This window comes from Rhineura floridana, chromosome 9 (assembly GCF_030035675.1).
Source record: "Rhineura floridana isolate rRhiFlo1 chromosome 9, rRhiFlo1.hap2, whole genome shotgun sequence".
In the NCBI taxonomy this organism is placed as follows: Eukaryota; Metazoa; Chordata; class Lepidosauria; order Squamata; family Rhineuridae; genus Rhineura; species Rhineura floridana.
This window is the reverse complement of record NC_084488.1, coordinates 88,377,599-88,405,024: the sequence shown is the minus strand read 5'-3', so window position 1 is coordinate 88,405,024 and position 27,426 is coordinate 88,377,599. Positions and strand designations below refer to the sequence as shown.

The following is a 27,426-nucleotide window of genomic DNA, read 5'->3' as shown; positions in this document are numbered from 1 at the left end:
ATGATATTATTCCCATCCTTATAGCTAGAAGCTCTGAAACACTTTACTTGCTTATCACGAGGATGTTGAGGGACAAGAATCCTACTGGAAAAGTATTGGCAATCTTAGAGAGGTGGAATAGGAAAGATCCAAGATGCATGGCATGCTTCAGGATGGCAAATTGTGTCTCCTAATTATCATCCATTTGCTTGGAGAGTTGGTTATAAGTGCATGCAAAGCTCACGGGGGAAAGGATCTGAATGTAACAGGTGATCTAAAAGTGTTGTATTGTATTTGATATAAATTACTTATATAAGGTATTAAAGGATGCAGTTTTGTTTTAAAGGATGGGGATGGGGAGACAGCAAGGACCAAGGGAAAGAAATATAAGAGAAAAGCAGCTGGGAAGAAAAATAGTGTTGGCATTTGCCCACCAACTTCAGCCCTTTTTTATGGACCTATTGTCATACACATTCTCACCATTTGGGGGGGGTCTTGCCAGTTGTAACAATTCATAATCACAGAATGCTGTAAGAAAGAAATTCTTAGTATTAGGAAAGCAACCAAGATAAAAAAAGGTACAAATGCAACAGGTCTTGTGCCTGAGGAGTTGTGTTAGAAGTTGCAAGTGCATCCTCTTAGAATAGGGGTAGGGAATCTCTGGCCGGCATGCCAGACTTTGCCCACTAGGGGTTCAAATTTGGTCCACAAGGCCATTTTCCCCAAATCAGGCATGCCTTCCCCACACCTGATTACATATATGATGTCATGTACGGGGCAGATAGAGATATGGCTGCTAATGCATAATCAGGAGCCTTAAAGGTGATGGTGGTAGAACCAGAGCCAGCTGAATTCTCTGTGCATGCAAGTTCTCTGCAGGAAACTCACACCGTTGATGCCTGCAGAAAACAGGCTTTAGCCCTGCTGCCAATCAGCTGAGGAAAAAGCCTCAGATGTTTTAAAACACCATGCGGGACTCTTTACAAGCCCTGGATGTTGCTTTGAAGTCCCACTCGCCTGATGCCATTGCAACCTCACATGTGCTCCGCCCACCTAGCCTTAGGTCTGCAAAGCTGGGAACTGATAAAGATCTGACCCACCCTGTCCTAGAACTTTGCTCCTTGCAATCTTTAGATTCAAAAACTACTTAAAATTGAAATTGGACTTCTTATTGACAGTATCTATTGAGAAATTTCTCAGTAGCTGAATGCCTTGTGTATTCATATTAATAAGAGAGTTATTGCTAATCTTATTTTACCATAAAGCTGATAGCAGAGGTATATAAGCTAGCACAGATTATACAGCCAACCATAATTGCAATGTAGCTGTATTATTTCAGTGCATTATGTCTGTAGTTGCACAATGCAACCCACTGAAATGAGATATTTACGGTCCTGAGAATACACATAGATTTAACCTAATTCAAATATCTACACGTGTCTTTGCAATTTACCATTAATTGCCATGAGATCACATATATGTTATCTTCCTAGCTCTATAGTTTCTGTTGCTGTTACTGAAAAGAAATACAATCACAGATGTTTCTATTCAGTACAATTAATAAGTGAAGCTGTGGATGTAGGGTGGCACGTAACACATAACTATGGCCAGTATGGACCTGTGAAGTTTGTTACACTGAAAGAGCAAATATTTTTAACAACACAACATTACAAATGACTTTCAAATCAGATTGCATTTTCCTTCCCAATTTTCAGTTTCCTCGTCAGTTTCATGGTGGATGCTCGAGGTGGTGCTATGCGGGGTTGCAGACACAATGGACTTCGAATCATTATTCCGCCCCGGAAGTGCACTGCTCCAACTCGAGTTACTTGCCGGTTGGTCAAACGACATAGACTGGCCACAATGCCTCCAATGGTGGAAGGAGAAGGTCTGGCTAGCCGCCTAATTGAAGTTGGGCCTTCTGGTGCTCAGTTTCTTGGGTAAGAATTTTTTAATTATTAAAAATAAAAAAGACATGCTTTCTTTGTGATTACTCTTGGGTGGTTCAACACTTCAGTGCTGGAAGTGAAAGTATTATCTGATGTAGCAGATTTATTTTATGCTGATGGGTTTTGCAGTGCAAGGCGAAACAGTGTTAGGCCAGCAATAATTCAGTTAGCCTGTATCATTCTTGTTTGTTTGTTTGTTTAAAGAACCAATAGCTTCAACTCAAGGTTTAGTGTGCTTCCTGGAAGAAGTCTGTTTAATCTATGCTGGGCTTTTAAAGCAGAACTTGTTTTGTGATCATCATCAATTATGTTTTCTGCATTTGAGGGTAAATAAAAATAGCACAAATGTTGCAAAATGTAAATATAACGGTGATTGAAAGATGAAACAAAAGCTAAAGCTCTTTTCAGTGGGTATTTTGTTCTCTCAGTGGGTATTTTGTCAGTAATTGGGACTGCCTGGGAAGCACAACCCTATGATTTTTCTGGGGCTGCATTTTATTCACTGCGTTGTGGTACCCCACAGAAAGATCAGACCTGCTGCACTTGTTTTAGCAATTTTCTGCTGAAACTAGCAGTTTCAAAGACTTTTGTTTTATGAGCAATTTCCCTTACCGATGGTGGCATCCAAATATGGATGATCAAAGGAAACCCCCTCTGCTTAGAGTGAATGGCTTTAACTGAAAATTGATAAAAGGATGAAGATGCAAAAGGAACAGCTTAAATCCATTGTGAAGCAAATTTAAGGCCCTATAGTCCTGATTTATCTTAACTAACATTTCTTTCTGAAGGGTGGGGTTTGAGAAAGAGTTGGAAGTAGTTAGCTTTTCACTCTAGAGTGCAACTTTGGAGGGAAAAACATCAACCATTTAACCATTATTTTGTTGTTGCTGTGTATCAAAAGAGGAACTAGAAGATTCCTGAGCTTGAAACTATGGGCAGACACACATCTTTAGTACAGGGCTTTCAAAACTAGAAAACTGTTTAAATAAAAGCCTAAAGAAAGCCTTTGCTGTCACATTTTGTATTTTCAGTTCTTCGTTTCCTCTATCTCCGTTTCTCCTCCTTCCAATACACTCACAGTAAACTCAACAATGTTTGTTTTTTATTTCCCCCCCCCCCCTTTCAGCCTGGTGAGGAATGCCTATGAAAACTCACATTGTGTGAAGAGTTTTCATACCATTTCTCAAGGGCATGTCGTGCACCGCTGGCACTTTTCTGGGTGGCGTCCTGGCAGTGAAATCAGAGTCACTGAACACTTCCTGCCAAGCCAAATCTTATCGTAATGCATTTGCTCATCAGTCCTGAAGACTGAATCTTGCTCCCATTAATATCAGAAGCAAGGTTAACATACCACTGAACCTACTGAGGAAAAGATAAAGTTGTAAAATTATGGGGAGCTGTTTTTATGAATCCTTGAGACCAGTGGGGCATATCTAAACAAATCAAGGCAGAAACCTGTTCAGTGTACAGCTTAATTCCACTCTGAGCAGACAGTGCACTGGGGTTCTGGAAAAAATGCATAAAGCTTATTAATTTTCTTTCTTTCACTGCTGCTTTGGATGTACTCAGTAAACTTCACCTGCCTACGGCTCCTCCCCCACTTAATGAGGGAGAAAGTTTGGTCAGCCGAATCCTTCAGCTGGGGCCTCCAGGGACCAAATTTCTTGGGTAGGAGAGACTTAAAACAAATTGATGGATGCTGGCCTTCCCATTCTTCTCCTTCTGCAATATTATTTATATCATTGTGCCCATGACGTTATCCCTTTCTATGGTTTTAAATTGTGTATTTGCCTAACTTTTAGTGGACCATTTTCCACCCCTTGTGGTATGTGGTTTTTGTTTTGGTGATATGTTTGTATCTTTTCTTAAAGTTCCTTGAACTCCACTTTTAATTTAGCATGAGAACTTCCTAGTTGTGAAATGTAACAGTTGTTATAGCTGTTGTGTGCTTGATGTCTGTAGCAAAGCAACCTGGACTGGGACTAAAGGAATCTACTGTATAATGTTTTGACACTGTTGTCACCGACACAATGGTGATATGTTATATATTGGATATAACATAGAACTTAGCATGATACATAAAATATGGTATATGTCATTCAATTATTCTTGTGAGACTATTGATACACAATGTATTTATAGTTTTTTACAAAAGTGGAAAATGCAAGCTATAATGAAACATATATATAATATGGGCACAATGAGCAAACGTTTGATTTTGCACTTGTAGAATAATACAGAATGATTCTTTGAGGATTTTCATTTTACAATATAAGTCTGGAAATGTCAATGGAAGGACAGAGTTAATTTAAAACCAATGCAAATTGATGACAAATGTGGCCTGTTTCTTAAATAGATTTGTTTTCTCCTCCAGTACAAGTAAGATAGATTTTTTTTAAGTGTCCATATACGTATATACATATATAACAGTAGATTCTGCATGATAAATGTGATTGCTCAGGATTCCACATATCAATTGTGTGGGTTTTATTCATTTCTGAAAATAATTCTACAGCCCCTATGCCAACCCCTGCTACTTTGCCAAGTACCATAGATGCTTTGTGGGGTTTTTTTTTAAAAAAAGTGGGAATAAATGCATTGCTCACTGGTCCTAACAACAAGCTGTAATTCCAGAGTAGTATTAGTGTGCTTTTTTCAGGATTGTATCCAGGAATGGCAAAGAAGCCAGCAGTATTCCAGGTCACTTTGTAACAGACTAAGAAAACCCTGTATTGATTTGTTGCCTGTTGCTGCAGTCTTTTTTAACAAGCTGTGTTGCTGTAACAGGCCTGTGATTGTTGAGATCCCTCACTTTGCGGCTCTACGTGGTAAAGAAAGGGAACTGGTGATCCTGCGCAGTGAGAATGGAGACAACTGGAAGGAGCATTTCTGCGAATATACAGAGGATGAGCTAAATGAAATCCTAAATGGAATGGATGAAGGTACACAGTGTACTAGAAAAGGAGAAAGATTTGAAAGCCACAGAAAACACATCATAATGGATTTATATATATATATGAACTGCAACCACAAGTGATTTATTGCATGTATTTACTATGCATATTAGCTATACATAATTGCACATGTGATATGTAGTTTCCGTGCTGCTAACTGAGCCAAAATGTGCAATGCCATGATGTCCAATGAATAGAGATATCTGTGTTCAAGTCCATCCAATCTATTAACCTATTACATTATAGACTGTCTATCCACTCATGGAATAAGTAGGAAAAGACAAGTAGAACATTAAAAGGCTTGTGATGCTTGCCTTCTTTCTGTAAGTCAGCATAGTGCATAAGGACTCATGGGTAAGACACTCAAGTTTCCCAGCAATGTTGAGGGTTTTTCCTGATATTTCTGTCTTTTTGTGAATTTGTGGTCAAATTTCCCTTCACTAAAATATCTGTATTAGATATCCATGTGACATGAGGTTGTCGGTGATGTAGGTTTGTTATTATGGACAAAACTTCAAAAATTTGAATAGCCCATTAAATTGCAATCCTAACACACAGTGGCCACATCCGCAGTATACATTCAAAGCACTGTTAATCCACTGTAACAGTTATAGTTTTTCCCAAATAATCCTGGGAACTGTAGCTCATTAAGGGTGGTGAGAATTGTTAGGAGACCCCTATTCTCACAGAGCTACAGTTCACAGAATCCTCTGAGAAGAGGTATTGATTGTTAAACCAAACTGTCTAATGATTTTAATTGAAGCTATTTATTTTAATGATTTGAGTCAATTACTGATTCTGATAATATTTTTATTATTGTGTCGCTGTATATGAATGGCCTTTGGGTGTATTAATAAAAATCAATCAATCAATCGATTGTTAAACCACTCTGGAAATTGTTATTCTGTGAGGGGAATAGGGGCCTCCTAGCAACTGTCAGAACCCTTACCAAACTATAGTTCCCAGGATTATCTGGGGGAAGCCAAAGTAGTATAATAATACTTTAAATGTATGGTATGGATGTGGCCTGTGTGGTCGTCTGGCAACTGCTTTTACGCTCAATATCAAGGCTGTAGTTGCAAATTAGGAAGATTAATATGGTCTGAAGACAGAGCTCACAAACCTTTCTGTATCCATAGAGATGCTTTAATTATAGAAAAAAGAACAGGTGTGTATTGGGTTGAAAATTATCCATTAGAAGTAGTATGAAGTGATTTTTGAATTTTGTTGCTGTGAAAGTTTACTTTGATTGGTCAATACCCAGTCTGAAGATTCTACACAATGTAATAAAATCTGCTTAATGTAATAAAATGTGCTAGTAGTTTTATATCTAACAATGTCTATGATGCCCCAACCATTACTTAAGAGCAATCAGACACAGCTCCCATGGAAACTAATTTTCTGTGAATTCTAAAATGTGGAATGGAGTATTTGTGAAGCATATGCATAAACGTGTTTCTGTTGCTCAGTTTTTAAAAAAGTATTTTTAATTACAGTTATATCCTTCATGTTGCTCAGGGTAGTACACATGGTTCTCTTTCCCTGTTTTATCCTCACAACAACCTTGTGAGGTTGGTTAGGCTTGTTGACCAAAGATCAGCCAGTGAATTTAATAGCTGAGTGAGATTTGACTTTGGTTTACCCTGATGCTAGTCCAATACCATGGCAATACTGGATCTCATTTCTGAAAAGCTGTTTCTTTAGGTAAGCTCCATAATATGTCATCAATGGATAAGTGTCATGAACTTGCCCCTAGCACTAGACATGTGGGTGACAACCCAGTCTAGGTCCTCCAAAAACAGCTTTGAAATGGAAGTGGCTTTGCAGGAGAAGAGTTTATGCTCATGAAATGAAATTAATGCTTTGAATCAACTCAGGGCTAATTTGTGAAGGCTAGAAACACACTTTGTTTTTATCCTTGCTCTCCCTCTAATTTTCTTTTGTGTTAATTTTAAATAAATATTAAATAGACTTGGATACATTATGAAAACTTTGCATTCACCCTTGATTAAAATCTATTTATAGCTTCTTTATATTGTTTCCTTTCTGTAGATATAGTGTTTACTGTATTAAATAATTATGGTTTAACAATGGTATCTTTTTATTTAGTGCTTGACACTCCAGAAGAGCTGGAGAAGAAACGCATTTGCCGTATCATCACTCGGGACTTCCCACAGTACTTTGCAGTGGTATCCCGGGTCAAACAAGACAGTAACCTCATTGGACCTGAGGGTGGTGTGCTAAGCAGTACAGTAGTACCTCAAGTACAAGCAGTCTTTCCAGAAGGAGCACTAACAAAGAGAATTCGTGTCGGTCTGCAGGTAAGAGAAACCAGGCCAAGAGATTGCACTGCTTAACTTTTAGCATTTCTGCTTTTTTTTTTTTGTAGTGTCTTACTATGCTTGCATAGAGTTTTGTACAAAATTTGTAAATAAAAAAGCAGCAATGGTAAAGAATTATTAAAGGTTTGGAAGTAACAATAAGTTGGTTGTTCCCAAATGTCTTTTCCCATGGACCACTTGAAAATTGCTGGTGGGCCGTTTAATGATTTTTCTGCCTGTTGTAGCAATTATAATGTGCTGTGCTAGGTGCTGTATAGTTTTTAATTGTGTTTTCATTACTTTTTTATTTCTTATATGTTGTATTTTACTGTATTCTATGGAATTCTAATCATTACACCATAACGTACAATATACGAAATAAAAGTAACAATCAAAATTAAAATAATAAGAATATTTAATGTGGTGGATGTGCAATCTCCTGTCTTCAACCACAAATCTACATACATGCCATGGACCACCTGAATGAAGCTCACAGACCACAGTCTGAGAACCTCTGCACTAGGTAATTTGAAACTCCACAATTTAGGGAGAAATTCAGATGAGGTAAACTTCAGAAGCATCCCTCATTTTTCTGAAGGTGACTCGTTATGTTCATTCAAACAAATCCTGTCTTAATAAACCAGGATACGCATGAGCTTCATGAACCTGCAAACAGCCCCTTTGCTCCTCCCTTCATGTGAAAAGCAAAGCAAACCAGGAAGCCACAGTTAATAATTGCTTCTTGCTATGTCCTAACTGCAAAACTGCTTAATGGCTTCCAAACAAGCCAGGAAGTGGAGCCATGCTTAAAGTTAGCTTCTGAATGCTGGTTTGTTTAGAATCTGCTAGCCATAGTTTAAACACATAACAGGAAGTCAATGGTTAGCTGCACCTTTTAGGATTGGGTTCATGCTAAAGGAGAATGGGCTGAGTGTGGGTACATGGAGCTTGTCAATATCCTGGCTTATTAAGCCAGGATTTGATTGTGCAACAGGTCATTGTGGAATAGTATGAATTTTATTTAAGAGTAAACAAACAATAACTAAGTTATAGTACTGCTGCTTTGATGACACTGTTTTTTCTAAAAGTTGAGTAAAAGTTGTGAATTTGCTAATTATGACTTTGTCTACATTCAGGAATTAATTTAACTTCACTTTGTCCAATGAACCTCTTTTCAAAACTATGATTGGAGTGCCATAATTCCAGTCTAATTCACAAAGAAACTGGAAGTGGTAGACTGTCTGAACCTGCACTGGAAAAATACTTCGAAGTTATGATGCAAGGACCAATCAGTTAAATGTCCATTGACAATTCCCAGATGAGTTATGTAAAAATATGAAGTTGTGTCACTCATCTACTTGCTAGAGATTGATGAACCCACCCCATCTCTAAATGGGCTTGAAGATAATTCTCAGAAGAAGTTTGGTGTGTTTTTGTGTGTTTGTTTTTGAGAGAGTGAGGGGGAGAGAGAGAGAGAGAGAGAGAGAGAGAGAGCGCTCTGTGACATCATTACTAAAGACTCAGAAGTCTTGGTGAACTACAGTTCCCAAGGATATTTGCACTGGGAGCATCCTGTTGGCGATCCTTTAGGGCTTAATAACAATTAAGAGAAGAGCAATTAAGAGAGAAGACCAGTAGAAGACAGCAATCAGCAGAAAATGGAATTGTATTTAAGTGAGGCATAAGGTATGAGCAATGGGTAATCCAGTTTATATGGTTTTAAAGGGGGATAGACAAATTCTTGGAAGACAATGACTAATGGCTATTAATATTAATAACACATTAATGGTCTCAAGCTACCTCCAAAATCAGAGGCAGCAGACTTATAAACACCAGTCACTTGGGAACAAAAGTAGGGGAAAGGCTGTTTATTTATTTATTATTAAAATTATTACCCACCCTTCACTAGCAGGTCTCAGTGCAGGTTACAACAGTTTAAAATGTAATATTAAAACAATTAAAACAAATTACAATCACAGGAATAGTGTGGGTCCTGAAAACATATGTCTTAAGTGTCAAAGGACTTCATGTCTGTCTTGTGAAACTCCCAAGGGCATATAGTTGACTGTTGTGGGAAACCAGATGTTCTTATACTGATAATTATTGGTTCAGATACCAATAATTAAGATATACTTTCCTTTTGTCAATGTCTTCTGATAGGCTCAACCTATGCACAATGAGCTTGTGAAGAAGATTTTAGGCAACAAAGCTACATTCAGCCCTATTGTTACATTGGAACCCAGGAGAAGAAAATTCCATAAGCCAATAACAATGACTATTCCTGTTCCCAAAGCCTCTAGTGATGTGATGATTAATGGATATGGGGGTGATACTCCCACTCTAAGACTACTGTGCAGCATAACAGGTAAGCTCATGCCTTGGTAAGTCCACAGAGAACTGTGATATTATATGTTAACATTGTTGATAACTAATGGGAAATTTCTGCTCAGGCCATACTTGCAAAATAAAATACTGGTCTCCATAGTAGATAGCTGAAATAAGATTTTGCATCTTAAGACAGCAAAAAATGTGAGGGTTTTTTTTTTAAAAAACACCTGCATTTATTAGCTCTATATAGTTATCCATTTTTTCCATAATACTTTTTTTTTTACTAATAGTGTATAACACCAGAATCAGTAGTTACACACATTAGCACAGTATTGCTAAACTATAACTTGGCTTACTATGTCATGCAAATTGACTTTGCTATTGATGTTTTGGAATGCTGAATATTTTGCTATTTGTCCTCATTTGTTTCAGGTGGAATAACACCTGCTCAGTGGGAAGACATTACAGGAACAACACCATTAACATTTGTCAATGAATGTGTTTCCTTCACCACAAATGTATCTGCCAGGTACCACTGTTCAGAACAGTACACTTTCTTAAAATGGTTTGATTGCTTATTAATTATTCCACTAAATCTGTCACAGTGTGATAATTCTGACTAGGTAGTGTTTTAATCCATCCCTTGATCCTGAAATAGCCTTGGGGCAGACTAACATACAATTTATTCTGATATGGGATTAATATTACTAGGATCAAGAAACTGATCCATTACAAACAATACAGGTAAATATACGAAATACATTCTTGTAGCTGAGGCAGGTCAATATTCCAAATATCCACAAGATTCTTCACATATCTTCTCCTTATCACTCTTAGTATTTCCATAGACTGACAGCAGCTAAGACATTTTACAGAGAATGGCTTGCCTCTTTCATTTTGACTTTAAAAATTATTGCTAATATTAAAGAAGCTGGAGAAAATGTATTTTCTTTATGAAAAACGCTAATAATTATTCGAATTAGTTTGTTAAAGTGTATAAATATAAGGCATATTCTGAATTATAATGATAGAAGAGTATTGTTTCAGAGGAAAGTTTGTGTAAGGTGCTACAAAATAAGCCTCTTGTGGACTTTATTGTCTTAGAGCACAGGTGGGGAACCTCAGGTCTGGGAGATGAATGTGGCCCCAAGCCTCCCTACCTGGCCCTCAGGTCTCTTCCCAGGTTCTGCCATAACAGCCATGATATGCACTCTACCTGGGTGCTTTTGCCTGGCTGGATTGTGTCCTGGAATTGCCGTAATGCCTCTTGCTTGCCTAGATGGAGGATGGAAAGAGATGTTTGGGGTTCAGGTGGGGTGTGGCTATGTAGAAATCTCTGACTTTTATTGGCAAGGGTAAGAATCACACCTGTTGCTCCACCCAATTTTGCCTCTGTTCTGTCCAACACTGGCATGTCACCAATGGAAGGCTGTCCATGAGATAATGTGGCTCTTAGACAGAAAAACATTCCCCACCCCTGGCTTAAAGGTACTCTAATTTTCTCTTGCTTCTTAGTGGTGTGAACCTGCCTTTTTTGTTCACTCAGTAAGCAATTATTAACTGGAATAACTGACAGTTGAAATACCAATAGAAGATAGTAGTACCATTTTATACTATTCTTGTTTTAGAATTCTACAATGGTCATTTATCCTTTGAGTTGCTGGCCCAAATTGAACTGATTGAGACTGATATGTGCAGTTGTCTAGGATCGATCTCTGGTCTCAAATCTGGATCTGGATTGGGCCCCGATAGCAGTCTCCAGTCCCAGCCAGTTAGACAGCATCAGTCTTCACTATGACCTGAAGACCAAAAGCTTGCGGAGGTCTTCAAGGCACAAATGGAGCCCTGTTCAGCATCTTTCATGCTTTGGGATGGTGGGCAGGGCTCCATTTACAGCTTAAAGGTCACAGTAAAGATGCTGTTGTTCATAGTGACCCTGTTTGAACATTCATACCTCAGTTTAACAAGGCAAGATACAATCGAGACTTTTGCCCCTGGCATGTAGCCCCTTTGCTTCTTCCTTCACAGTCTGAGGTTGGTTAAATAACCTGGCATTTTCTGAAGTTAGTAGCAATAGTTTCCTGGTGTGGACAAAAGGGGAAACTGTGGTTAATTAGAGGTTTCCTGGTTTAATTCCTTGCGCTACAAAGGGAGTGATGGGGCCGCATATAGAGGCAAAAGACTTATTCGTATCTCACCTGAAAATGGCCATACTAATGCATCTAGGTAAATTAGGAATCAATAAAGATCCATTTCAGGCCACACTCTGGCCTGAGCCACACCCAATGCAGAATCTGGATTATTTTTTTTCACATTAAGAATTTGTTTCAAGCTGTTACAGAAGTTATTTGAAATCAATACTAGATGTATGATTTCTGAACAAATTCTGAACTACTCTTTTCATGTTATGTTAGATGGAACTCTGTACCAGTTTTTCATTTTTGTTTATTTGCAGGTTCTGGTTGATAGACTGTCGACAGATACAAGAATCTGTTACTTTTGCTTCCCAAGTATATAGAGAAATTATCTGTGTGCCCTACATGGCCAAATTTGTAGTGTTTGCCAAATCTCATGATCCTATAGAAGCTCGATTAAGATGTTTCTGCATGACAGACGATAAAGTGGATAAAACATTAGAACAACAAGAAAACTTTGCTGAAGTTGCTCGAAGCAGAGATGTAGAGGTATGGTACAAAAACATGCAAAACACATTCCTTCATTCACATTTTTGTACATGTATTTTTAAAACCATAGTTTCTACTTCCTTTTGTTTGTAGAATAAGAAATTGAAGGGAAAATCTCTCTTTCTCCAGTGGGCACCAGGACACCCCCAAGTGGGTATTGTCTTCCTCTCCTGTTGCTTGAGGCAGGAAAGAGTTAACACTCCAAAGGTCTCTAACCTTAGCCCCTCCCACAGAGTAACAGTTCATTTTCCTGCTTGTCTTGAGCAGTACTGTTTTTGCCTTGCTCTTCAGTCTGGCTGGCTTATATCCTTACTTAGAATCCCAAATCTTTACCTACTGTAGTTGACTAAATCATATTCAAGATTGATCCATTGATTTCAGTGGGTGTACTCTGAGTATGATTAACGTTGGATATCACTCTATAATCCACTCTTAATCTATACAGATACAAGTATGGGGTATAGAACATACATGAAATCATAAAATACACAACAATATGTTAAATCATATTTGCATATCCTTAATTTTCTTGGAAAAAGTAGGAGCCACAGGGACTCCCAGTTCTCATTAAAACAATGGCATGGAGGAGGATGGCAGCTGCTTTAGCTATGGAAGGAAAAAAACTATTTTGGGGCACAAATCTTTGGCACAAACTATTTTATGGGCACAAATTGCTTTTATTAATGGGCAAATAACATCTATGAGGACAGTGACTTTGTTGGGGAAAGGGTACAAAGGAAAGGGTTACGCCTTCTCTCTCACACCTTCTCTGCCATATACCTCATCAAGGTCAAGTCTCCCTCAAGTTTTAAAGGGAAATATGTTCACATATTTAACATATTTCTAGAATAAAACAAGGGGAACCTGAAACAAAATACTGCACCTATCTCCACCCACTAAGAGGAACCCTCCTGTTCAGGATTCCACCTAGCGTGATGTAGTTCTGTTCAATTCTCTTGTGTGGTGTATTTTAAGAAGAGGAAAAGATATTTTATTTCCTTTCTCCTGCCACAGCCAGGAGAGGACTGGCTGTCATCTCCAAACCTGAACATTTTATTGCTATTTAGCAAAGTGGTGGTCCTAGAGAAGGAATGTGGAACCTGTGACCCTTTAGATGTTGTTGAACTCCCACTCCCATCAACTCTAGCCCATGGCTTAGTGCATTCTAGGAACTGAATAAGGGTAATAATGAATTCTATTTTATGGCTTTCACTTTGTTCCTTATCAACCATATGTAGGTATTAGAAGGAAAACCCATCTATGTGGACTGCTTTGGGAATCTGGTACCACTAACGAAGAGTGGCCAACATCACATATTCAGTTTTTATGCCTTCAAAGAAAATAGACTTCCATTATTTGTCAAGGTAACAGATACAAATCCGTATCTGAACTTTGGTTTTATTTGATAGTGACTGTTAAGAACATTCAACCATTAGAATCAGCCCTTCCATATACAGCCAGAAACCATCAGTGTTTAGCTATTTGCTAGACCGTGCTGGAGGACATTCCTGGTTAGGGATGACTCCTCCTACTGGTCATGACAGGCAGGGTCTCTAAACTTCTTAGTCTCCTCTCCAGGGGGAGGAGCCATCCCTCTTTCCAGACCGGCCCTGCCTGCGGTCAGTGAAGGTTGGGTCTTTTCTTCCCTCTAGTCAGAACTTCCTTTTGTCTGTTTTTTGCTACCTTTTCCTATTACTCTTAGTTTAGTTTAGTTTAGTTTATAGTTTATTTATATACCACTTTTTGGCCAAAAGGCCCCCAAAGTGGTGAACAACATATTAAAACATATTACAAAAAAAAGAAAAGAAATTACATAAGAAATAACCAGTAAAAAATATACAGTAAAATTACAATGCAACAAGAACAATGCAACAAGAACAAAGTAAAAAAAATTGCAACAAAAACAATGTTTTCTTTGTTTTCAAATGATGCACACAATTACCACAGCAGACATGGTTTTAGGAGAGACATTCCTTCTTTTCTCAGAAACTTATAATGTCATCGGCCAAGTTGTCCCTCTCCACCTCCACACGGTCTTTGTTGTTAGTGAGCTGGTTCACCTTCTTCTCAAACTCCCCATGGTTATTTTTCATTAGGGAAAAAAAGTTGGGAAAATGGCTAGGTAATGCCTAGCTTGGTGCATAAGGGCATGCGTGCCCACCTGTGTGCCTGCTTTTTTACAGGCCGTCTTCTCTCAGTCATTCTCCTCTCCTTACTTGATAACTATTTTCCTCTTTCCTCTCGTCCCTTACCGTCTGTCTTTTTATCTCCCCCTGCCCTGCCTTCACTCTGTGGGTCCAGGGTTTGGGAGGCTTGTTGAGCCCGGCAAGGCTTTGGGGCACCACGTGAGGCACTTCAAACATCGGCAGAGGGTGGCTAGCTGCAGCGTCCCAGCTACAGCGGCAGCCACTGAGGAAGGGAGACTGACTAAATGTGAAGCTGCTTTTTTTGCCACAACCGTACGAAGGGGATCACGGTCTCCAGCTCACCCCCTTTCTGAGAAGTAGCATGATGGGCTGACTGGGGGTATCTAGCCCCAAATTCAGAACATAAAACGCAGCAGGGGGTTGAGTGGCACCCGCTACGGTGGCTCGCCATTGCAGCAGCTTCCCCCACTTTTCTCCCAAGCACAGAACAGCAATGACCATCATTTGGATGGCTTCGTCTGCTCCCTCCTCATTTTCCCGCCAAGACTCCTGCCATGTGGGAGACATGATGGATTCTAGGGAGCTGCAAGAGCAAGGTTCAGTAAGTTTTCAGCCTGCGCTCTCTCCATCCCCAAGCGGGGGCAGCAAGGGATGATGTTCCCAAGTTTGTGAAGGACGGTTTAAAGGAAATGGCGTATGCCTCAGCTCTGTCTGCTGATGCTTCTGTGGACACCTTACAATTTACGGTACGGTCCATGGCACCATCTCCTGTGGCACGATGCTACATTTGGCTCAGGCAATGGGCAGTGGATGCAGGGTCACAGACTCGCCTCACTGCCCTCCCCTTTTCAGGCTCTAAGTTTGGTGAATCTCTGGAGACTCACCTGGTGGAAACTAGAGACAAAAAGAAAGCACTTCCGATGGCTAAAAGAGAGGAACAGAAAAAGACAGAACCAGTTCTTTCATTCCCCAAGACAGCCCTCCAGATTCAGAAGCCAATCTTCCAGCAGGTTTTGCTGAGGCAGACAGGACAGACATGGTGGCTGCGCCTGGTCAACAAAACCTGGAGGTGCATCTTTCTCCTTAGGGATACCCCAGAAGAGCACCCAAAACAGCCCCTCCTCCTGACTGGCGCCCTCCAGTGGTCTCTCGCGGGGTGGGAGCAAGGCTACTGGAGTTTGCCTCCCAGTGGAGAGACATCACTTCAGACAATTGGGTACTGGAGACAGTATCCATGGGGTATGCAATAGAGTTTGTCCAACCTCCACACAATCTGTTCTTGCCCACCTCATGGTCCCGAAAACCAGAGAAGCACCAACGTTACCTGGAGGCCATTCAGCACCTGCTGAGCATTCAGGCAATAGAGCCAGTGGTCCCCTCGGATAGGAAATCAGGGATCTATTTAATTTTTTTCTTAGTAAACAAAAAGAATGGTGATACCAGGCCATTTTTTATCTAAAATGGCTCAACAGGTGGGTGGCCAAAAGACATTTCAAAATGGAAACTCTTTGATCCATAACAGCAGCTCTAAGAAAAGGGGATTGGTTGACCTCTGTGGCCCTCTCTGAGGCATACCTGCACATTCCAATTCGCAGGCAACACAGGAGATTTCTGCAGTTCTCATATGACAACAGACACTTCTACTCCCAGCCATTGCCCTTTGGACTCTCCTCAGCACCGAGGGTCTTCACCAAGGTGCTGGTAGCCCTCGTGGCCCATCTTCGAATAATGGGGATCTGTGTTCATCCTTACCGGGATGACATACTGGTGAGAGCACCATCAGAGAGCCAGTCCCGGATGGACACCCACCTCACACTAGCCTGTATTTCATCTATTCCCTGTATTTCATCTAGTCACTTTCCAGTTAGTATTCTGCATGCTTCAGAGAAAAACTGTGATGATCTATAAAAATATTGATATCTGTCCTCTGGCTTTTGAAGTCCCTGTGGAGGTCTGCCAAAGTTTCAATATTTTCATTTTCTGGTAAAAATAGAAAAAGTTTTTCTTTAAGCAGGGTTTTAGAGGTGGTGAATAAATATAGCTTTACTTTAGGTATGTATTTATCTGTGCATTTTGTGTCATTAGATATTTAAAATTGCTGTCTAATTGTGGTTAAAAGATAGGGAATATGAGTCTATTTTTAAAAGTCTATTAAATTTGGTTTAAGCTCTTGTATTTTTATTTTTATTTTTGCACTAGGTCCGAGACACAACACAAGAACCTTGTGGACGCTTGTCGTTTATGAAGGAGCCTAAATCTTCTAGAGGCCTAGTACATCAAGCTATCTGCAATCTGAATATTACATTACCAAATTACACAAAGGTACCACCACAATGGATCTTTGCTCACATATCAGCTGGCACCCTAAAATTTGAAAGCTCTTAATCCATGTTCTTTATTGCACCACATTTCACAAACTACTTAGAGCAACCCACATTTTGGGTTAAGTGGTATGTGAATTTTTATTTTTAGTATTAATATTAAAATATTTTTAATTTTTTAATTAAATCATATTAATATATTTAATACATATAGAGCAGGGATGGGGAACCTGTGGCCCTTCAAATATTTCTGAAGTATATCTTGCATCTTCCCTGCCCATTGGCTATGCAGCCAGTATTTTAAGAACCAGTTCATAAGATATTTTGGGTAGTTTTTTTGGTTTTCTTATGCAGCCTCTGTTGCCCACACCAAGTTGGCCTGTGGTCTTCTGTTCATTCTTCTTTCCAGCTGTTGATAAATAGGTCATTCACATACACAATTAAATGCATCAAGCTGCCTGAGATATCATAAGTACCAGACAGCTCTCACTTTCATTGGAATTTAAATATTACAGCATTAATTAACACATGCAAAATATGTTACAATTTTTGACCTTGGGACCTATAGGAAGCACTCCAACAACATATTCTCAGGGCTGACACAAAACTTCGCACTACCTGATCGCACCTGATCACTACCACCTCCTCACTTTTCTTGGTGGCATTGTAAGGTTCCCCCAGAGGCCACCTGTTTACTTTAAACAGTATCTGCTGCCATCAAGGCAAAGCACTGGTTTTCCTCAGAGCAAGATATGGGGCAAGTGCTCCAGAAAATCACTGTGCCGCTGCTACTTTGTCAGCAGCAGTTCAGAAGGCAAGACATACCACCTACCCAGCAGCAGCTGTTGTGGTGGCGGGCAGCCCTATAGGCAGTGAATGGGAGTGTACAGTCTGCTGCCCATCCCAGTCCACTACCTGAGCCACATGACTTAGCATGTCACATGACAGGGCTAGTCTTGCATACTTGGTCCTGACCTTCTTGTTCCCCTTTTTTTTCTTCGTTGGGGTAAAGTGCAAAAATTGTGTTCATTTTGTACTCATGCCAATTGAATATGACCAGAAATCATTCTTTTCCTTTAACTGCATCCTATCTTTTCCTGTTCTGTTTTCTCTTTTCTTGCATGGCATATTGGGCTGAAAGGAATCAGAATCAGATCAAGAACAGGAAGAAGAGGTAATTCTGCTAATAGATCAGTGCTCTATAAAATCCCTGTGGCCAGGTTCCAAACTGCATTGTTCCCAGACATGGAGAGGTTGACCAAGTCTACCCACCATGCACTGGGTCACTCATGACCACAGAGAGTCCCCGAACCCTCAGAAGCAACTTTTCAGGCTCCAAAGAGCTGCAGTAGGAGGGGGAAGAAAAAAACCCAATGCATGTGATTTTTTAAATTTCAGCATGTATCTATATTTAATTAGAATGAAAGCAATTTTTTTAAAAAAGTAAGTAGTTTACAAATACTTTAAAAAAAGAAATCAGAAGAGTTTAGATGCAAGAATAAATATAAAAGTATTTTAATAATTTGGATGTTGCAGAAACTGATACACTACATACTAAAACTAATTGATCTCATTCAGATGCAATGCTAAGCTATGGTTATGTGAATGAGCCTCAGGCTTGTGTACTTCCCATTTCTCTGTGCTCCTCCAGCACTTGTTTTTAGCTAACCACAGTTTATTACCTGTAACCCATCTTGGATTTTTATGGGAAAGAATATTGTAATAATGGAGTGGTATGGCTTCTATTATTTTTCAAATGTAAATATGCCCCTTCAAAGAATTTCCACAAGGAAATAGACATTAGACACCTGCATTCTTATGATACACAGATACCAATTGTTATATGCTTACAAATGCAGAGCTAGTGTCTTTAGGTCATCTCTGGCTATGTCTGTGTTCACATTTTTCTACTAACAAATGTGTCAAGATATTGTTATAGCCCTTTCATAAGCCAATATAAGAATAACCTGCTTGCCTCTTCCACCTTATTCACCATTTCTCCCTGTCAAGCTCAATGTGCAACTTCCAACTTTGAGTCTAAATGCAACAAATTAACAATTGAAGTTGTATATTTTGGTAATAACCAGAATAAAGTGCCTAGCTTCATCAGTCACTTAAAGGCATTGCTAACTGTATTAGAATTTAGTTGATCTGAACAACCAGTTAAGCTACAATACTTTAAGCTACAATACTTATCAGGAAGGAACTCCAATTGAATCCAGTTGGATTCTAATTCCAAGTAAGCATATTTAGCATTGGCCTTCAAGTTTCACTTGCATGTGACACTGATAAATTAGGTGATGTTCTAGGTTATGAACTGGTTGTTTTGACTCAAAGGGGCTGTAACCATTTCACTGTGTTCTCTTTCAGACTGACATGACATCAGAAAAACGTAAGATTTTAATAAAAATGTAATTTGTCTAATACTAAAGTTAAGCATGAGAGAATTTACAAACTCTAATTGCCACTGAAGATGATAATATTAATTTTCTAAAATAGAGCAATATAATGCTCTAAATGTCAGTTTTTAGATGTTATTTAATTTGTTACTAATAATAAAATTTAAAGTACTAAGACAGTTCATCTAAGCATTCCCTTTCCTTTTGACATCCCCTGGTGACCCCTGCTATTGCTGTTAGGCTTGTATAAATCCCAATTTTATTATTTTATTTTTGTATGTATGATCATATAAAGTCATTGCATTTTATAAATTAATCACAGTATCATCTTTAGAGATTAAACTTCTACAAGATTTCTAAGCTGATTCATGCAACTGTTCACATGCAATGTGCATGTACATGTGTATAAAAGTGATTCTGTTTTAAATCACAAAGCTCCATAATCCAAGCTCCATAATCCACCCACCCTCTATAACTCTGGTGAAGTATTCCTGGAAAGTGTGTGTGTGTATATATAAATCAGGCTGTTGCACCTTGGACAGCTCCGTGAAAGTTTGGACTAAAACCTGGAGCGGATTCACTGCTCCTCTGATATTGGAGCCATCAGTCTCCATTGCTTTTAGTGCAGAATTGCAGCCTATCTTTGGTCAGGATTCTCCTTCTTTGCTTCCCCCCTAGCTGGACACCTTCACCACTCAGCTTTTCTTGTTCATGAAGCTCATTGCCTGGTCTGTGTCAAGTTACAATATTGTAGTCTCATGATTTAAACAATTCTACACATTTGTGTTGATAAATGGTAAGAAATTGTACGCTTTTATACACACACACACACACAGCCCTGAATAAATGAAAAAAAAAATCCCTGGAGTAAGACTTACTTCATGGACATTCCTCTTTATATCTGAACCTGAAATTTTATGTTAGTTGTAGAAAATAAATAATACTTCACCACAGTATGTTTCATATGATTTTAAGCCTTTTTCATATATAACCATTTACGTTTTGTTGGTGTTTTTAAATGTAAGGATACTTACCCTGCAATGTATGCAACAGCTTTGCTTTGCATGGAAATAACTTGGCTTACATATATGTATTGTGTCTTTGTGTGTATGTGCCCTGTGTGAATGTTTTTGGTTGCCATGCATTACGTTTTTTCCTAATCTTTGAATTCTCTTGTTGAGCTAGTTACTATTTAAAATTTCCTTCTCATATGTTCTTTCTTTCCTTCTACTATTATTATTATTATTATTATTATTATTATTATTATTATTATTATTTCCCTTGATTTTTTATTGTTTGTTTGCATAATGAGGATGTTCCAAGGCAAGGACCATGCCTCTTGAAATAAAAGTGTGTGTGTCTGTGTCATCATCTGAATGTAAGATTTCCCTTGGATGAAATGCCGGTTTGCAGCTGCCTCAGATATCAATGTATTTAATTTACTGTAGAGTTTTTGCAAAATTAAATGTAAATACAAAACTTTTGACTTTGGTTATTATACAAAAGTTTACATCCATATACTTAATTTTGGTTCTGAAGTTTGCTACCACTGGCTTTCTCTTTGTGGAGATCAACTTTCAACCAATTTACAATTCCCTCAACCCGCTTTGTTCTCTGTTTTTATTTGAACATTGATCTGTAACATCTGAACAATCTTGAGATGCCTATCTTTGTGTAAATTCCACTGTTTTTTTTTCTTCCCCGTGTTTGTTTTTATATTGTCCTTGGTTTATAAAAGCTTTGGTGTTGTATGTGTGTGTGTGCTGTACCACAAAAACTAAGCAAGTTATTTCCTGTCCACTTTCCTTTTCAGTTTTTTCCCTGTTAGCTTTGCTTTGCTTTTTTTTCACCCTCAGATTTATGGATCCACCATACCCAGACCATTTTGTTGACCCTCCTACCGCTGCAATCAAAGACAATCATTTCAGTCCTGATTACATTTTTCAATCTCTGTTTTCAATTTCCATTTATTTTCAATGTTTTCCCCCATTTGCATCAAAGATGATGATGAAACAGAATCTACAGAAACATCTATCCTGAAAAGTCACCTTGTCAATGAAGTTCCTGTTCTAGCCAGTCCAGACTTGCTATCTGAAGTCTCTGAGATGAAACAAGATTTGATTAAAATGACTGCCATCCTGACAACAGACTCTTCTGAAAAGTCAGGTTCCATTAAGGTGAAGGATTTTGTGAAAGCTGCAGATGAAGAGCCTGGAGAGCCATTTGAAATTGTGGAAAGAGTTAAAGAGGATTTAGAAAAAGTGAATGAAATCCTGAGAAGTGGAAGCTGTCCAAAAGAAGAGCCAATTCTTCAGAGATCCAGTTCAGATAGAGAGCTGGTCGAAGAAGAATGGGTTATTGTAAGTGACGAAGAAATTGAAGAGGCCAAGCAAAATGCTCCATTGAAAGTTGCTGAGCCTGTATGTACAGAAACTAGAATAGGCAAAGGGAAAACGGAAAAAGAAGCAAAAGACATGAGAGGAATGATAGATCTTCTCAGCCAAAATCTACAACTCTATGTGTCACTTAATGAAATGCGCCCTCAGACTTTCCAAGAAGACATAGTAGAAGAGAGATTTGAAGCGGTCGTCGTAAGCAGGGATTCTCAGAAAGGTGGGAGAAGCCAAGATAAACAAATCCCACACAAACCTACCTTAGAAATTAAAAAACCAGTTAGAAAAAAATTGAAAGATAAGCCAAAGCCAAAGGATGAAGAAACCCAAGGAAAGGAAGAACATTCAGGGCTAATGAAGTTCAGCTCAGAAGAGTCTTTAGATGAAGAGCTGGGGTTAGCTCCTGCAGAGCCTTCCAAGGCAACGGCTGTGTCTCCTGTTATAGAGGAGACTCCAATTGGCTCAATCAAAGATAAAGTGAAAGCCCTTCAGAAGCGAGTGGAAGATGAGCAAAAAGGGCGTTCAAAATTGCCTATTCGGGTCCCAGGAAAAGAAGGAGCAACTGAGAAGCCTGTTACAAAGCTATCACAAGCTAAAAAAAATATTTATAAAACAAAACCTCCAGCTTCCCCCTCTGCCTCAAAGGCTCCAACTTCCCCCTCTGCCTCAAAGACATCAGGTTCTGCCTCTGCCTCAAAGGCTCCAACTTCCCCCTCTGCCTCAAAGACATCAGGTTCTGCCTCTGCCTCAAAGACGCCAGGTTCCCCCTTTGCCTCAAAACTCTCTTCTCCCACAGCTAAGAAGCCACCAGTTTCTCCCACAGGTAAAAAGCCAGCCGTTTCTCCCACAGCTAAGAAGCCAGCTGTTTCTCCCACAACAAAGAAACCACCTTTTTCACCATCTTCCAAAACAGAGAGACTTGAAGAGACAATGTCTGTTCGTGAACTGATGAAAGCCTTCCAGTCAGGTCAAGACCCATCAAAGCATAAAGCTGGACTTTTTGAGCATAAGTCTATAAAGCAGAAACAGCAGCTCTCTGAGAAAGACCTGGCCAAGAAAGGAACCACTCAGGCAAACACTGAAAAGAAGCAGGCATTGATACACAGAGACACACACAAAAAAGACAGTCCAAAAGGCAAAAAGAGCCAGGAACCTCAGGCGGAGGTCAGCTTGCAGTCTAAAAAAGAGGCACAGGGTACTCATGATATAATTCTGAAGAAAGATTTATCCACACAGCAGATAAAGCAGCAGAGTAACAAAACTACAGAAAAAGATTCTCCAGTCGCTGATGATGAAAGTACAAAGGGAGTGGTCTTGACATTTGATGACCAAGGGGATACTGACCTCCAGATCAGCCCAGACAGAAAGACGTCGACAGATTTTTCTGATGTCATAAAAAAAGAGCTTGAGGACAATGATAAATACCAACAGTTCCGGCACATTTCAATTACTGAGGAAGGTGAGCTTCACTTAGATCAAGTACTGACCAGTCCATTCAATGTAACATTTCCATCAGAATATGTGAAAGATGGTTTTTTGCCCACTCTCTCCTTGCAAAGTGGTGCTTTGGATGGCAGCTCAGAAAGCCTTAAACATGAAGGCATAGCAGATTCTCCAGTTGGTAGCCTGCTTGATGGAACTCCTCAGATCAGCTCTGAGGAAAGTTATAAGCATGAGGGCTTGGCCGAGACTCCAGAAACAAGCCCTGAGAGCCTTTCTTTCTCAACAAAGAAAACGGAAACTGCTGACCAGATGGAAGAAACAGAGCTAGCCAGTGTAGTGCAGACAACAGCAGAGATGCAATTGCCAAAGAGACTTTCTCCAACAAAAAGTGACAGCACTGTTGCTGACAAAGACATAAAAGCTATCAGCGCAGAGTCCCATTCTCCTCAGTTGTCAGAAGAACTACAAGTCACAACCTCCAAAGAAGAGATAGGCAAATGTACAGATTCTAGTTCAACGTTAATTAATAAAGATGTTGTCAGGGATGAGCTAACTATGGCTGCTGATCGACATTTAACTAATTTATCCGAAACGTGCAATACAACTTTAGAGAAAGAGGACCAGACATCCTTTGAGCACCATGCCATTAGCAGAGGACTGGAGCTTTCGCTTCCTAGCCATGACAGTGAAGGTCTTAGCCCAGTTGCAGATGAATCCATAGCTATAAGCCATAAAGATTCACTGGAAGCAAGCCCAGTGCTAGAAGATAATTCGTCACGTAAAACACCTGATTCCCTTGAGCCTAGTCCTACCAAAGAATCCCCCTGCCGCGATTCTCTGGAAAGCAGCCCTGTAGAACCGAAGACAAACACTGGCATCCTCCCAGGACCTGGTTTCATTCAGACTGCCCTTGCCAAAGCAGAAAACCCCCCAGAGCTGACACCTGTGCGATCTAGACTTTTACGTGACCCTGATGGCAGTGCTGAAGATGACAGTTTAGAGCAAACCTCTCTTATGGAGAGCTCAGGGAAAAGCCCTCTTTCACCTGAGACTCCTAGCTCTGAGGAAATTAGCTATGAAATCACACCCAAAATAACAGATTCACAGGTGCTATCAAATATAACCAAGTCAGCTGTGATTCCTGAAGTTAGTGAAGAAACAGAAGATGATCCAGAAGGTGATCCAAAGAAAAGGTTCACACCAGATGAAGAGATGTTTAAAATGGTGACTAAAGTTAAAATGTTTGATGAGCTGGAACAGGAAGCAAAGCAAAAGAGGGACTATAAAAAGGATCCTAGGCAAGATGATGCAGCTTCAGCTTCCGATTTGGAAGCTGCTTCTGAAGTTGAAATTGTACCATCAACAGCTGTAGAAGATAATGATGTACCTATTGTAGTTACTTCTGTAGTTGAATCTAGAAAGACCTCTTCCTCTTCAGAGAGTGAGCCGGAATTAACAAAGCTGAAAAAAGAAGCTGACTCTGGACTGCTGATGGAGCCTGTAATTAGAGTGCAGCCTCCTTCACCTTGTCTTTGCAATATGGATTCCAGTTCTAGTCCTGAAGAAACAGGGTTTCAGCCTATTGAGTCCAAACAGCATGCATTCAGTACTGAAGAGGATAACACAGAATCAGATAAACCAGACGAGGAAACCAAAATGTCTGGTGATACCTCTCTTGCCTCTGATGCTAGCATCATAGCACAGGCTAGCGAATCCAAGTGCTACAGCACAGATGAGAGTGACACTGTTAGCCCTAATGGCCCTATGATGCAGCCTGAGGAGGCGTTCTACCATTCTGTTGGTGATTGTGCCCCCAAAATAGCTGAGTTATATGAAACCTCAGTGGTGTCACACCACCCAGAAGATTCTGAAAAAGATGCTGCAGCATCTGAAGAGGTACCACAGAGAGACCTAGTTCCTATGGGAACTACAGAGGGCTCCTGTATACCTGGCACCTCTCATTGCTGTATATCCCAAAATGGTGAATTGGCTACTGTTGTTTCACCAGCTCACTCCCCTTTGGGAAGTGATTTGGCTGAAACTGACAGAGTTTTTGAAATGACACGAGATTTTTGTAGTGCAGAGCACTCCATAGATCATTCATATCAAACAACCCAAAAGGGTGACTGTGAAAGCTGTGCAGAAAATATTGATGAAAGTAGTGCTCTGCCTATAACCAGCCCTTATGAAAATGTCCCTTCACAGCATTTTTTTTCTAGCACTGAAATTAGTATGGGAATTGGTTTAAGAACGACAACAGACCAGACACCTGGGGTTCATCATTTTAATGAAGCAGAAACTACCTTCAGTGAAGAAATAACAGTGACAAGCTCCCTTTGTAGACCAGCATCAGTAGGGTCTGAGGTTCAAACCTCAGAAGATATCTGTATGGAGTTAGATGCCAAACATGTGGATGTTTTTCAGAAAGGATCAAGTTCAACATCAGACCACACATCACTAGATGAAGGTGCTCTGCAAGATATCAGGGATGAAGCTGAGAAAATAATCAGCCAAGTGATCATAACCAAGACTGATGTGGATTCTGATAAATGGAGTCAGATACGTGAAGATGATGATGCTTTTGAGGCTCGGGTGAAAGAGGAAGAACAAAAGATATTTGGCTTAATGGTAGACAGGAGATCACAAGGCACCACACCTGATACAACACCAGCTAGGACTCCTACAGAAGAAGGGACACCTACAAGTGAACAAAATCCCTTTCTTTTCCAGGAAGGAAAATTGTTTGAAATGACAAGGAGTGGTGCCATTGACATGACCAAGAGGAATTATTCCGATGAAAACTTACATTTTTTCCAAGTGGGAGAGCAGTCTCAAGAAGAGGTGTCATTATCTGAAGAAATGAGAGAAGCTGAAGGGCTGGAATCTCTCCAGCAGAAGCAGTCCTCAGTTCCATCCTCATCTTCTGAACTCGATGAAGGAAATATGCTTGTAAAAAGCTCAGTCATATCTGCATCTGAGGATGAAGCCAGTGGTTTATACACCACAAAAGGGGATATTAAATCTAGAGTACCTATTAAAATGGGTATTTCAGCCTCTTCTAAGTCACCAAAGAAAGAAGCTGCTGCTTCTGATGATGATCCTTTCCCTAGAGTTGATAATGATATGTTTGACAGCTCCCAGGTGCCTTGCCCTGTCTCTCCTGAGCAGACTGTGATCGATGTACAGTTAGATTTTTCAACAGTCACTAGGTCTGTGTATGCTGAACAGGAAGATGATTCCCCAGACTCATCACCAGAGGAACAGAAATCTGTGATTGAAATCCCTACTGCTGTCATGGAGAGTGTGCCTTCTGAAAGCAAATCCAAAATTCCCATAAGGACAACTCCCACTACATCCCACTCCTTACAACAATCAGAACTTGGGAGCCTTCCTTCAGACACCTTTGTTGAGACCCTAGAAGAATCACAGGATGATCCATTCAAACCAAAGTCTAAGATTCCAGTCAAAGCAGTTTTCCAAAGAGTTGAGCAAGAGTTTAAGTACACAGAGACGTCTGTCTGGAAGCCAGAGTCATCTAAAGCTCTTGACAAAACATGCAAACTACCCATGAAACAAGATATTAGGAGCAAATCTGAATCCGATGCAAATGATTCCATGGACTCAAAGGCTAAGCGTTCAGTCAAAGCTAGAAGCTATGTGGAGGCAGAAGCAGAGACCAGAGAGTGTGTGGGTGAGATGGCGCTTGGGCTAGAATCAGCGGAGCAGATGACTTCACAGCCAAAGATATTTTCTTCACGATTACCTGTTAAGAGCAGAAACACCTCAGCTTCCCGCGGTACTCTTAGTCCCACAAAAGAAAGTAAGGAACATTTTTTTGACCTTTACAAAAACTCCATAGAATTCTTTGAAGAGATTAGCGATGAAGCTTCCAAATTAGTGGATAGACTTACACAGTCAGAGAAAGAACAAGAATTAGTTTCAGATGATGAAAGTAGTAGCGCCCTAGAAGTTTCGGTTATTGAAAATGTGCCATCCATTGAGACCCAGCAGTCAGTTGCCGAGGACATCTTTGACACCAGGCCCATTTGGGATGAGTCTGTTGAGACTCTGATTGAGCGTATTCCTGATGAAAATGTCCCTGACCATGTTGAAGGTATTTGCTAGCCATTGAGATTCCCTTTGCTACGCATGTCATGAATCGCAATTCTTCGTTTGTTGTTTCTTCCCTTCTTTCTCCCTTGCTTTTTGTGTGTGGTTTGTGTGTCTCTTTTTTAAAGCTTCCTGTGATTGTAAATGTGTTTTGTGTAAGCTCTGTTTGTGTTATATGTGTATTTTGCTGCCCTGAGACAATCTCAAGATTGCACACTGCAAATGCTTGTGGAAAGGATAGCTATAACAAACATTTTTTAAAAAACAAACAAACATTTTTTAATGTTGTTTAACTAACAGATTTAGAGCATTATTATTTCACTTGTAATACAGCTGACCATGCAAGTTTTAGTTTTGGGATTTTCTATGATAATACGATATGATATAATTACTTTTGA

The 27,426-nt window shown here is 39.7% G+C and overlaps 1 protein-coding gene across 32 annotated transcripts in view; it reads left to right on the top strand.

Moving 5' to 3' along the window:
* The window catches only part of ANK2 (ankyrin 2), a 568,387-nt gene that overhangs the window by 496,227 nt on the left and 44,734 nt on the right, over positions 1-27,426 (top strand). For 29 of the 32 annotated variants that reach the window (XM_061585294.1, XM_061585292.1, XM_061585317.1 and 26 more), the window contains 10 exons: positions 1,695-1,919; positions 4,716-4,870; positions 6,992-7,203; positions 9,364-9,568; positions 9,964-10,060; positions 11,987-12,215; positions 13,454-13,579; positions 16,562-16,684; positions 17,825-17,857; positions 19,054-19,075. In XM_061585294.1, coding sequence (XP_061441278.1) covers positions 1,695-1,919; positions 4,716-4,870; positions 6,992-7,203; positions 9,364-9,568; positions 9,964-10,060; positions 11,987-12,215; positions 13,454-13,579; positions 16,562-16,684; positions 17,825-17,857; positions 19,054-19,075 — 1,427 coding nt within the window. Of the gene's footprint in view, positions 1-1,694; positions 1,920-4,715; positions 4,871-6,991; positions 7,204-9,363; positions 9,569-9,963; positions 10,061-11,986; positions 12,216-13,453; positions 13,580-16,561; positions 16,685-17,824; positions 17,858-19,053; positions 19,076-21,083; positions 27,033-27,426 lie in introns of all 32 variants that reach the window. The other 3 variants (XM_061585319.1, XM_061585314.1, XM_061585321.1) reach the window with 2 other exon arrangements.